Source organism: Nipponia nippon, unplaced genomic scaffold (assembly GCF_047370975.1).
Source record: "Nipponia nippon isolate SJK-2023a ecotype South Korea unplaced genomic scaffold, ASM4737097v1 scaffold_3, whole genome shotgun sequence".
NCBI lineage: Eukaryota > Metazoa > Chordata > Aves > Pelecaniformes > Threskiornithidae > Nipponia > Nipponia nippon.
The window spans coordinates 123,873,462-123,885,787 of NW_028262347.1; the positions used below are offsets into that span (position 1 = coordinate 123,873,462).

Sequence of the window (12,326 nt, forward strand, 5' to 3'; positions counted from 1 at the left end):
GCAAGTGTACCCGTAACGTGGTTGTCGAGGAAATACGGTCTGTAGGTGTGATTTTGCAAATATAATAGGCCCCCACAACTCTAGATTAAATCAATCATAGTTAATGATGCTTAGAACTGGAAAATAAAGTTTTTTATTTCTTTGTCCACACCTTTGAGAAAATGTCGTGGTCATTCTCTTCAGCAGGCTAACCTTATAATTCATAAAATCACAGCATGTCCCGAGTTGGAAGGGACCCACAAGGATCATCGAGTCCAACTCCCATCCCTGCATAGGACAACCCCAAAACTCACACCATTAGAAAACGTTGGTCAGATGCAGGTGTCTGGGAGGTGCAGAGTTCACGCCAGAGACATGGGGGAGCAACTGCCCCCTTTATCTTCTCAAGGGTCTTCTGCAGGGAGAGCCCCCTTCTCCTGGAAGGAAGTCACCTTCACAGCTGAATCCCTTGCTCATTTAAAGCTGATTGCCATACACCGGCCTATATGAACCTGATGCTTCATCTATAGTGCAGACTATAGCCCAAGCTGAGGGAAAGGGCGCTGGGTTGCAAGTGCCTGAGCTAACTCCTGTGTTCCTTCTGCGGAAAGGCAGCACGTTTGTAGCTCAGAGAGCAGCATCTTCCCTGCAGTCCAGTGCCTTTGGTATCTCTTCTGCATGGTCTCTTAAGTTACCTCTATCACAGATGTATTCCTGAAGGAGAAAATGCATCGTAAGTAGCATTCTTCTAAATGATAAGGGATGAGAGTACTCGGTTGCAATAGAGAAGCTCAGCTGTGCCTCTTCAGTTGAATTTTATTAGAAAGGAGGAAAAAAAAAATCTGTGCATGAAGAGCATTGGAATGCTGTATTAGTGTTAACCATGAGGTTAACTTGCACTGGCTAGGTCTTAGTCGTAAATCCCTTATTGCTGGAGTAACCATGCTCCTTATCTTGCTTGTACATTATAGCAAAGGTTTTTCTAACTTATGAGGCTGTGTAACTCCTTTGCCAAAACAGAAAGTCTTGGTCCTCTGTTCAAGCGTGATGGGGAGGCCTGACGTTAGCTGGTGTAAATGTTCCTAATGCTTCATTTAGCTTAGACCTCTCCAAGCTGAAAATCTGTCACGCTGAGAACTGGATTTTCCAAATTAAACAAAACTTATTTCAGTTAAAAAAAAAAAAAGGGAAGTTGTACTACAGGCTTTTAAATATTTTAAATGGTGACTCAGAATACAGTTGATCAGGCAAGATATAAGCATACCAGTTTCATGCTTTATTCCTCCAAATTTTGTCTTTTCCTTTGATTAAAGCCTTGTTGTTTGCTCCAATCAAACATTTTATCTGTCATAACATCTTTTGATGTCACTCTACATAAAAAATTACCCTGAGAGGGAGTTATCTGCTAGCTTATATAGGAGTATGCAGTGTAGCTCAAGCCTTGCTTTGTAATCACAGGGGTGGAATGCACTTTATAGTTGTTTGCTTCATGATCTGTCAATGCTGCTGCAAGCCAAAAATGTGGGGGTTTTTTCTTGTTGTTTTTTTGTTTTGTTTTGTTTTGTTAGACATATTTTTCACACATATATATGTTTAAAGATAACTCTTCCCTCTCTGGCCATTGCTCCTCATTCACTTCAGGTCAGGGGGAGCTGTCGTGGGCAGTAATTACCACTTGATGGCTGTTTGTCATCTTCTGTCGAAAGAATTGGTCATTACAGTGAAGCTCCTGTTATCTGACCCTCCTTGTTGTGATAGACACCAGTTAGCGCTCTTGGATCTAAATTTTAATGTCTTTTATTTGTAGCTGCCTTTGATCTTTAGTGTTATTCCATTTAAATGTTTGAGAAATGCTTAGCTGAAGGGTAAATTGAGTACTGGACTGTTTTTAATCTGTCATAATGTGAATTTTTCCTGACTGGGATGTCTGGTACGAGGCAGCGAGCTTGCTCGTTGGGGTCCTGAAGGTGGAAGACTCGAGTTGGATTAATTTTTGGACGTGTTGAGCACCCACAGGTCCTCTCGACTCTAGTGACAGCTGGGAGTGTGCAAGAGATCTAAGTGAAGACCTGAGGTATGGAGTTAGGTGTTGAACTCCAACCACACAAGGCTGGAGGAGTTGGTATTGACTCCGTAACTTTGTCCTCCCCGGTACGTGCAAAAACTGAACTGAAAACATTTCGGATGAGTGTTATTGAGCGGTGTCCCGTGTGCCGTGTATTCACCATCGGTAACATCCCTCTGCTCAGAGCAGTTCAAAATGTTAATTTTTGTTAATGTGTTTTTCACAGAACCCTCTTCTCCTGCAGAATAGCAATTATGGCTTTGAAATATTCTGCGCTAGATACCTAGGAGGGGGGGTTTATCTCTCTTTAATAATGAAGAAGTTAACAAAACATTAAAACAGGAATAGCTAGCTTGGCTTGTTTTGATGTCAATAGAACTAATTACTTTATAAAGCGTTCATTTAAGTACTGTTGGTATTCGTCTCTGTGATGCGCTTGACCCTTATTCTTTTTACCCTGAAGTGTCCTCTCCTCTATTTATAATCTTCCATGCTGTACTGTTTGGTTTTTTTTTTGTTTTGTTTTGTTTTTTTCATTTTTGCACTCAGATATATTTATTTACTTCTTAAATCTAAAGCCTGTTGTCTGTAAAGTAGGAGGGGTACTGCAGAGAAAAGGACCAAGGCAGCCCGTCGTGTATTCGTTGTTGTTAGCGTTGTAAACTGCAATTCGATAAATTCTGGGGAGAAGGCACAGTAACTCCTGGAGGCTGAAAATGAAGTCGTGGCCACGGCTGGAGGCAGCGCTGGGCACCGTGCCCCGTCCTCGTGGTGGGATTAGACCTTCTCATGTGCCCGCCTGGATGCTTCCTGCTTGCGCACTTGGGGCTAAACCGATTATCAGACTTGAGATCAAGAAAGTATTTTTTTTTCCAGTTACCAATTCTTACAGATGTAATTTACGTTGTTGATCTTCTGTGTAATACGGGCTCTAGCCTGCTTCTTAGGACTGCTTGGGAATGGGAGAAAATTGGGCAGGTAAGCGAGGGTGCTTCCTGGGTCTGGTCTCTCATTGCCTTTGTAACTGCGGCTTTTGGCCTTGTGCTGTAGGTGTTAAGTTTGAGGGTTTTTTGGAAGTGCTTTGTGACCTGTAATGAGCGTAGCACGTGTCGTTAATGTCCTGTGAACTCTTTTGGTTCACTCTTTTGGTTGGCTCGCAGATTTCCTGCGAGAAGGGGAGGCTGGTCTCAGCTACACATAACCTACCCGGTTCTTTCTGTTCCAATAATAATATCAGAGTCCCACTGGAGCACTTCTGACCGATGCTGCACACCGACCGCGTCCCTGGAAGGTGACGTAGAAAGAAAAGCAAGCGGTTATGTGAGGGCTGGTAGAAAGTGTTGAGGTAGCTATCGTATTCCAAACATGCTTTTGCTCTGCGAAGAGTTATAACCAACAGTAAGAAATTTTGATTCTGAGATATTTTTAAAAAGCTGTCCTTTGACATTGCATTTTGGAGGCTGTCACTGTAAAGAGGAGGTCTGTGCTCGGAGAAGCACAGCCCTTTACGTGCTGGAAACGTGAAGACGAGAAGTACATAGCTCCTCAGGGTGAAGAAGGAAGGCTTTGCCATTTCATTAGTTGTTAGTGTATGAAACACCTTTAAACTTGGTAACCTCATTGGAGGACATTAACTGCAGTTGCAGAACTGTGCAGAAACTTTCAGGGGTCCACCTTGAGTATAATTCATTAACTTGTGAAATACTGGAGTCGCTGTTGTCCGTCATGAGGACCTACTTGGTATTGGAAGATCTTGTTTCTTATGGAGAGCTTGCTCCACAAGAAATGTAAAAATCTAGCTTTAGGATTTGTAACTGTGTTGTTTTTCAGATTATTAATATTTTTTTCCAACCAAACCCAGTTTGCAGAATATTTGTCAGGGAAATTTCCTGTGTTCTTCTGGGCCTTGCTAATCTCAGTGCTCAGAGTTTCCAGATTTTCTTTTGGGAAGGGTAGGGAGGAGTGGTCTTTGAATTACTTGTTGTTGTTGTAGTTTATTATCTTCTGAAGATGGCAGTTCTCAAAAATTCTGTTTTCTCACCAGCCAGTTCTTTAAAAACCAACCCATCCCTGTGGTTTCTATTTGTTATGATGCCATTTCATTGGTGAGTGGGGTAATAAATCTTTCCCATTTGAATTCTCTCTGGTAGTATATACCTGGCTACTGGTTTGGTTTTTTTTTCAGAGCAAACCAATTTTTGTTCTCTCCAAAGTCACTCCCTGGCCAGGGGTGAAGTCTGGCTGAGCGTGGGCGGCCTGCGGGTCGGTGGCCTTGAGGCAGGAGCCGTTCCAGCAGTTGCTTCCAGCATTCATTTTTTTGCAGTTGACTTCATCATCGGCTGAAGGTGTTCATCCAGTGCTCCTTCAAGGAAGATTAACGTGGTGGGCATGGGTGGAGGCTGACCACTGGTCTGGGGGGCAGTGATGAGCAGACTCTTCTCCAAGGGTTGAGCTGGAACTCATGACCTACAATGAAGTTGCTTTTGGAATATACACAGCTGTGAGGTTTGTTATTTAGGTGCATCTAAACAAATCTGAGAGTTTCTCTCGGTCTAGAATCCTTTCTGCCCTATTTCAGATCTCCAGTAGTGACACCAGCTGTGTATAACGTGAGGGTCCTTCACATCTCTCTCGCGCTGTGCCTCTTGCTGCCTGTGGTCCTAGCTGGTAGGACTCCAGGCTTTTTCCAAATTCAACACTGGAAAAGGAACTGGTTTTCACTTTGTCATTCCTCACCCTGCTTGTGACTGGAGCCGCTCAGAAATATTTATGAAAACCGTTGCTTTTGGTAAATTTGCAGGTTGTGGTGGTGCAGGTTGTGGATGCTGTCAGGGCTTGCTAATGAGTAAAGTATGATAACATGATTATAATACTATAAAATGAGGGATAGGACTCGTCTCTCCCATGAATACACTAGGTTGATGCAGTTACCTCTGGCACTCAGGAATTCTGAAATCATGTTGTTTTTAAATATAGTACGCATGCAGTGAATTAGTGAAGTAACTGAGAAATGATTCTTTAATATTAGTGGTGGTAATTCGAGTTTTCTAAAGACACTTCGTAGGTTTTCTGACAGTGGAAGACAGTGCAGTTCATTACAGAACTGCATAAAATTGACAGAAAGTGCTGGAAGACGGGCAAGTACAACAAAAAAATTAATTGAATGTATTGTTATGAAGAAGCAAAGCATTATAAACGGAGTGAGGGACTATCTTTAGAAAGTGGACTTGTGGCTTTTTGAGATTTGTTGCAAGGGGAAATATTAATGGATTAAAGGATTTGGCCAAATTTTTACAATTTTTTTTTTTTTTTTTTTTTTTTTTTTTTTTTTTACAAAATCCTTTCTAGAATGTTGAGAATGGCAACAATGAGTAATAAATACAATTATGCGGAGAAACAAAAATCCTGGAAGCTATGTTGTCTTGCATGTGCTAATAGCAGTGTTTTCTCTGTCCAGCTCTCTACAACTACGACGCGAGGGGACCGGATGAACTTTCCTTGCAAATAGGTGACACTGTGCACATATTGGAAACATATGAAGGTAAGCTGGCAAAAGTTGCATTTAAAAACATTGCTTTTGCAATTGCATTAGTTTTCTGTTTGTGACTTTTATCTTCTCGTGTTATCAGGTGATGAATGAATTACTTATTCTTGCGAAAGGACAAAACACATTATTTCTAATGAACATAGAATTAACCAATGCTAGATGTGAACGAAGACGCATGTGGTCAATACCTGGTGAATAACCATTTTGTTTTCTATGGAAGATGGATGTTGGCACAGCTTTATTTGTATGGGTCAATCGTAGCATCTACCCTACATTAGAGAAATGATAGATGCTTTTTGGATACCCTCGGGTAATGCAAAAGAGCCTGCTGCTAAAAGAAGTTTAATCTGAATTTGAAAGTCACCTGGATCCTAAATTATTTATGTCTCTCTTATAAGATGGGTACAGTGCCGTGGACTGATTTCAGGCTTTTCAGATGCTTTGCTTGTTTTGATATGAAGCTGCAGAACATAACATGTACCAAAGTCTTTCCTTCTTGATCCATGTAAAAGGAAATTTGAATACCGAGTTTGATAACCAACAGAATGTGAAAATTGTCATAACGCTATTCAGCTCTTGCTTGATCCAGTACAGAGCCAAGCAAAATACAGCTCTTTCATTATATCCTTGAGTTGAAATTTTATGGCATGCTGCAGTTTGGAAAGGTGCAAGTACCACAGAACTAAACTGGTCTGTGTTTAAACTAAAATATTGTAACACTCTTTGTCTTGTGGAAATGTGATTTACTTTAATATATTGATTTAATTTGTTTGCTTCTCTAGACATTGCTCTTTTGGCACATCTGTGTGATAAATTTGTTTTAGATATTGGCTTAATAGGATGCTTTTACTGTTATATTTACTAAACGAAACAATGCTATTTCAACAAAAGGAACAAGCTCTACTCATCACTGTGCAAATGAATTTTCTTATTGTTCCTAGGCTGGCGTTTTCTTACAGAGTTCAGCTTGCAGCTGCAATGCCAAGTTTGACTCTAAGCAAAGTAATCTTTCCGTTATCTGACGTTACGTGCTTTAATAAAAATCTAATAATGCAAAAATTTTAAATACAAATGGACTGATTTAAATATTGTGCAGCTTTGTACTTTCATATATAAATAGATTTATTTAATGAATGTGGGAGAAACTCTGAATCTGGAATAGGGTACGTGAAACCATATCAAATGATGAGTGCTGCCAACTAAGTGGGACAGCAGAGATGACTCACTTTTCCCCTAGACTTGAATAATAGAAAGACCTTCACACTCTCATGGTTGTTAGGCTTCAAGCACATGGGATGAGTTCATGTTAAAAGAAATGCAAATAAGTTAATGTTCTTCCAAACATTTTATACAATGATTTCCCATCACAGCAGGTATGTAATGAGTAATTAGATGCCATAATTTTTGTCTCTCTTGTTCACAGAGCTGCCATTATTAGGTAATTATTTGAGCTTTTTGATGTCCAAGTTCCTCTATACAAAATTTGTGTAGATTGTGCCCCGGGAGGTTTCGTACCATCTGTGCAAATGTCCAGGTGTGCGTCTGGGAGCTTCCTTGCCATCGGCCCTGTCTGTGTCATGGTTGTCTTAGGCTGCAGTGGGATGGGCCAATCTGAAGACAAGCCCCCTTTTAATATGAGTGTGGGACAGAGAAGTCATTTGAAGAGTCAGTAATGCCTTTTTGCTGAGGATCTGTGCCTCTCAAAGGCTTTGCTCTGTATTTAAGGTTGTGGGGAAAAAAATTGGCTTCTTTCATTGGTATCTGCTGTATTATGCATTCTGCTCTTGGCATCCTACTGCAGAATTGTTACTATTTTGAAATAGTTTTCTGCAATAATTCTTAAGTTAGGAGTAGTTTTGAAGACTTAAATGTGTCCATGGGCTTTGAGAATGGTAGACTGTACTTGTGTTTTTCTTTTCCCCCCATCTGAATCTGCTTTATTGTTAAGAAAAGCTCATGGTAAATCTTTGCCCAGTTGGTCTTCTCTCTGCAGAGGAAAGAGGCTGAGAAGTTGGGAGAGTTGGGTCTCATATGCTGGGCTGGGTCTAGAAGACCTGTTCTAAGGACAGGCAGGTTTCTGTAGGATATCATGTTGCTACAATGTACTGGAATGGATTGCTAAGATGGATTTTGCTTATGTATTAAAAATATTTTTTTTTTTCCCTCTGTGTAGAATTTATTCTGGAATTTGACTTTTATTACTAAAATATTTCTAATCTTTTAAGTTTTAATCAAAGAAAACTTTTTTCCCCTCTGAAATGCAGGAAGAAGTTTGTACAAATAATTCAATGTGCAGATCCTGTAAAGTTGGAGGCTTGTTGCAAACAGCCTATATTTTTATAGGACTTAGGAGATTGGAAATCAATGTGCATATTTCACTGTTAAATCTCAATGTTTAAAAACTACTTCCTAGAATAATTGATCTTGAAAGTCAAATTATTATTTTTTCTATCAGGTAGAATTGCAGACCATTTTATTTTTCAGTTAGAAAACTTCCTCTCACTCCTTCTAATGTGAGCCTTACAGAAAAAGCCAAACAGCAAAGGCACTGGACTTCATAAATATCCTTCATCTTGCAAGGATTGTATTTCATAGCAGATATCCCAAAGCAAATATTTGCCATGTTCTGAATTAGTACTTGCCTGATGTTTATTTTCTTAATTCTGTTTCTTTACATTATTTGGTGCGATGGGCAAACAGAACATATGATCAATGAACGTGCCTTATTAAGTTGAATAGCTATTAAATATAACAGCAAATAAGCCCCAAAACCACGCTTGCGTGTTTGAACAGTAGTTCAAGTTTCTAGTGCTGCTGTGGGAAGGGAGTTTGGGTTCCCAAATAAATATTTTCAAATAAGTTATTCCTGATGCTGTGGGAATGTTTAGTTGTTGGTTGCAGCTTTTAGATTTTTTTTTTAAATGCAGCAAATACCTTATCTGGGTAACTGTGTAGTAAATAAGTGCATCATTCAAGAGAAACAACAGCAAATTTTTCCCTTTGAGTGTCTTTTTCAGCTTTAACAGAGACACAAATATTTCATTGATCCCTTTTCTTAGTTGGGCATTTATGTGGATGCATATTTCCAGCCATTATATCCCATAATATTTATTAAGGGAGAGGCTAGAAACGCTGTAACACATCAGTAAGCCACTTGAAAGCCCAGGTCACTTTAGAAAAATATTTATGGAATCAGCCTGTTTCCTCTCACTGGCATTTTGTCTGAAACCAAATTGGCCGTGAATAGAGTGAGAAGGATCTGGAGCTCTGCGCTGTGTGCTCCTGGGGGGGGTTGGCAGTGGGTATTTGCCCTCTCTGCCCTCAGGCTTTGGGGTTTTCATTCATTTTTTTTTTTCATGATCTCCAAAACCGCTGAGGTTACAAAATCAGGAGCTAAAGGTAGGCAGGGCCACAACATAGGTCGATAGGTGCGTGAGAATACACCCACCTAAAGCAGCGGCTGTACTATACTTTTTTTTCCCTTGTCCAGTCTCTGACAGCAAACCTTATTTATTACACGTTGAAGAAAAATCACAGTTTTGTGTCTTAATTACTTTAATTCATGTTCATGAGAGACTTGGTCACTTTTGTAGTGCCTGTATGTGTCTGCATGTAGAGAAGAACTACCCTCGTCTTGCAGGTGGAGAACTAAGAAAATGAATAGTTTTTACAAGACTCTCTGTTTTAGAGACGACTTCATATATTTAAATTATGTTGCTCTTATACGTACGTGTTCATGGAAAGACTCAGTGCCTCCAGTTGAATCAGTGAGAGTTTAGCTCTGAAAACTGGGCTCCCACTGCGTAGCTACAGGCTTGACACCCAGCAAGAAGCACATTTAGGGGGTGGCTGCCAGCGAAGAGCCTGGTTGGACTTGCCTGGCCGCGTCAGGACCTCTGCAACGAGCGGGAGTGTAACCAGTTCTCCAGGGCAGATTTTGGCTGTTTTTTTATCAGCAATCTTGTAGCTCTTACTGCTTACTGCAAAGCTTCAGAAAGTAGAGGTTCAATGGTGAGGAGCTTTCTTTGCTACGTAGCTTTTTAATCTGCAGGTGCAGCGCAATGTCCTGAGTCAGACAGCACAGAAGATGGGATGGGAGAAGCGAGGTGGCAGAGATAATACAATTCTACGTTATTTAGTTTGTACAGTGCATTTGATTTGGAGTTATGGTGCTTATCAGTTTAGCCTCCAGAACTTCAACATGTTGGTTTATTCATACAAAACTGAGGGAATTTAGTTCTTCAATAGGATTGAAATCTGTGCATGTCCCTGCACAGACTTCAGCGAGTGGAGTAAGTGCTAGCAGAAATGCTCTGCCCTCTGTGCACCTGAGGCAGAAACTGTGCGTGGTCATTTCAGCAAGAGTTTTTGCCGATATTCACTAAAAGCAGTGGAAATGCAAGATGTGAGGCCATTGCAGCCACTGTAGGGAAGCGAGCTATGATGGTTGTAGGCACCAGATTGAAGAAGATAGCACTATCCCTAAGCGATCACGGAGGACAGGCTTCTGATGCAGTGTGAAGATGATGAATCATGTTACCCTTTGCTACTGGAGAGCAGACTGAAAAATCCTGTGTGTTTGAGGCTTTAATTTGTATTTCTAGTCCCAGAGTGTAGGTAACTAATTTATCAGTATGTGTTGTCTTCCTTGAATTTTCTTCCTGCCCTAGTTGTTATCAGGAGTGGGACTGTAGGTTTTTTTTTCCACGTCTGCTTTGTCATCCCCCCCGTCCTTACACATGTTGGTCTCTGGAAAGGGATGCTTTGCTGTACAAACCCCCTGTTTGCAGGGCTGGAGGGGGTGGTATTGCACCCAGGCTTACTCTGCCAAAAGCTGTGGAGGGCAGCTCCGCTCACCCGGGGGTTCCCTGGGGCGCTGAGGAAGGAGCGAGCGAGCCACGGCGCAGACAAACCGAAACACAAAATAGCCCCAGTGCAAGCGTGCGAGCAAGCTAGCACTGAACTGGGGGCAGCGTGCACAGAAGATCTCATCTGCTTTCTCTGCCATGGTGTCTTCCATAAGGCAAAACAACCGTGGCTTGTAGGGTTTTGGTTTTGCTTTGGTTATCCAGTTGCGCTGAAGGGGAACGGCTGGAGAAACACTAAAGGCTGTCATGGTGATTGCTTGTAGAGGTGTCGTGAACTGGGGGCACAGCAAATGAGACATTACCTCCCCGTTTTCCAGGCATGGCCGCCTGCCTGCGAGCATGGCACAGGCTGAATAATCCTGCGGCGTCGGGGCTGCTGCGGGGTGGGTGTTCGCTGCCTCGTGTTCAGCTGGGGCTGTGGGGCTCCTTGCTTTTATATTTTGATGTGTGAATCGTAAATCCCAAAGTACTCTGGTTTTCTGCTGAGATGACAAATGGCTGATCTACATTTGGAAACTTGCATTTCTGGAACTTAAATAGGTTTTAAAATCAAACTAGTCAAACAGTACATATTTGTAAAGTTAATGCTCTTAAGTTGGTTTTGTTTATGTTGGTAAATCACTAATTGAACTGAAACGAATGACAAACACGTCCTGTAAAATGGCATCTCTGTCACGTAGTCTTCTCCATCAGTTTGATCGTCATCACTCTGATTTTTATCGCTTCCAAGAAGACTTGTTTTAGCCAGGATATTAATCCTGTAGGGAATTTAAATTCAGGTGGGGTGCATGTGTGCATGTTGGCAGGGGTGAAGCGTGATTGGAAACCATGTTCAGGTGCTGTTGAGCTGAGGAGGAACAGCTGCTGGGTGACATTAATGAGCTTTTTAATGCTTTTTCCCTTTTTCCCTCCTAGGTTGGTACAGAGGTTATACACTACGAAAAAAATCCAAGAAGGTAAGTGTTGCCAGAGCAGAGTGTCCATTTTTCTCTTGGACAAAGATGTATTACGGCATTGGGTGTGTTGTTATAACGGAGATCTCGGACACGTATTACATTACTGCATGGGAGCAATTCACCATGTGTCCCCTGCTCTCTAATAACTGCTGGTGTGTAGTCTCAACCTGTAGTAAATGTGAATTCTTCAAGTTATCTGAAACTTATTTTAGCAAGGCCTCAAAGCTGAGTTGCAATTTGATTTTTGCAATTTAAGGGTACATGTACCTACAGTCACTATAGATGGCTTGATGTGCATCAGCGTGTTTTCTGCAGTAACTGGGGCACCAGAGCCTTTGCCTCAGTAAAGCGTTCAGAGCTTTGTTCTAGTTGATCTGTTTAGAGGCTGGCACCTTGCTTCACTGTCTGTTAAATAACGTATTACTCGTAAAATGCAACTGCATCTTGAAAGTGATGTGGCGATCTACATTGTGATTTTCAGTCGTTCTCTGCGAGAGGGGGAATAACCTTCTGCAGTGTCATTTTGCCTGGTTGTTAGGCTTTCAGTGTGCATAAAGGGCTGCTGTTTATAGCAGCCTTTCTGAAATAAAAAGACAGGAAACAGCTCAAATACAGCTTATAACATTGTGTTGTATTTTTTTAGCATTTTACTTTATAGTAGTAATTAACCAGAATTAAATGGCTTCTGGTTTTGCTCCTTTTTTCACTTAAAGTAAAATGCTTAAAAGGTAATGTTTGCCTACCGAGGTGCATTTTGAGTTGCGTCTGCGTGTCTAAAAGTGCAGAGCTGAGTTGTGTGGTTCGTCCCACCCAGTTCCTAACCAGGCCTGTTCTATGGTTTTTCTATTCTATTTTGATATTTTCTTTTTTTGGAAATACATTAAATTTCTTACGAACCATATTTCATGAAC

The 12,326-nt window shown here is 41.2% G+C and overlaps 1 protein-coding gene across 5 annotated transcripts in view; it reads left to right on the top strand.

Moving 5' to 3' along the window:
• The window catches only part of DOCK1 (dedicator of cytokinesis 1), a 314,587-nt gene that overhangs the window by 18,762 nt on the left and 283,499 nt on the right, over nucleotides 1-12,326 (top strand). For all 5 annotated transcript variants that reach the window (XM_087764572.1, XM_087764573.1, XM_087764574.1 and 2 more), the window contains exons 2-3: nucleotides 5,502-5,585; nucleotides 11,375-11,415. In XM_087764572.1, coding sequence (XP_087620698.1) covers nucleotides 5,502-5,585; nucleotides 11,375-11,415 — 125 coding nt within the window. The remainder of the gene's footprint in view (nucleotides 1-5,501; nucleotides 5,586-11,374; nucleotides 11,416-12,326) is intronic.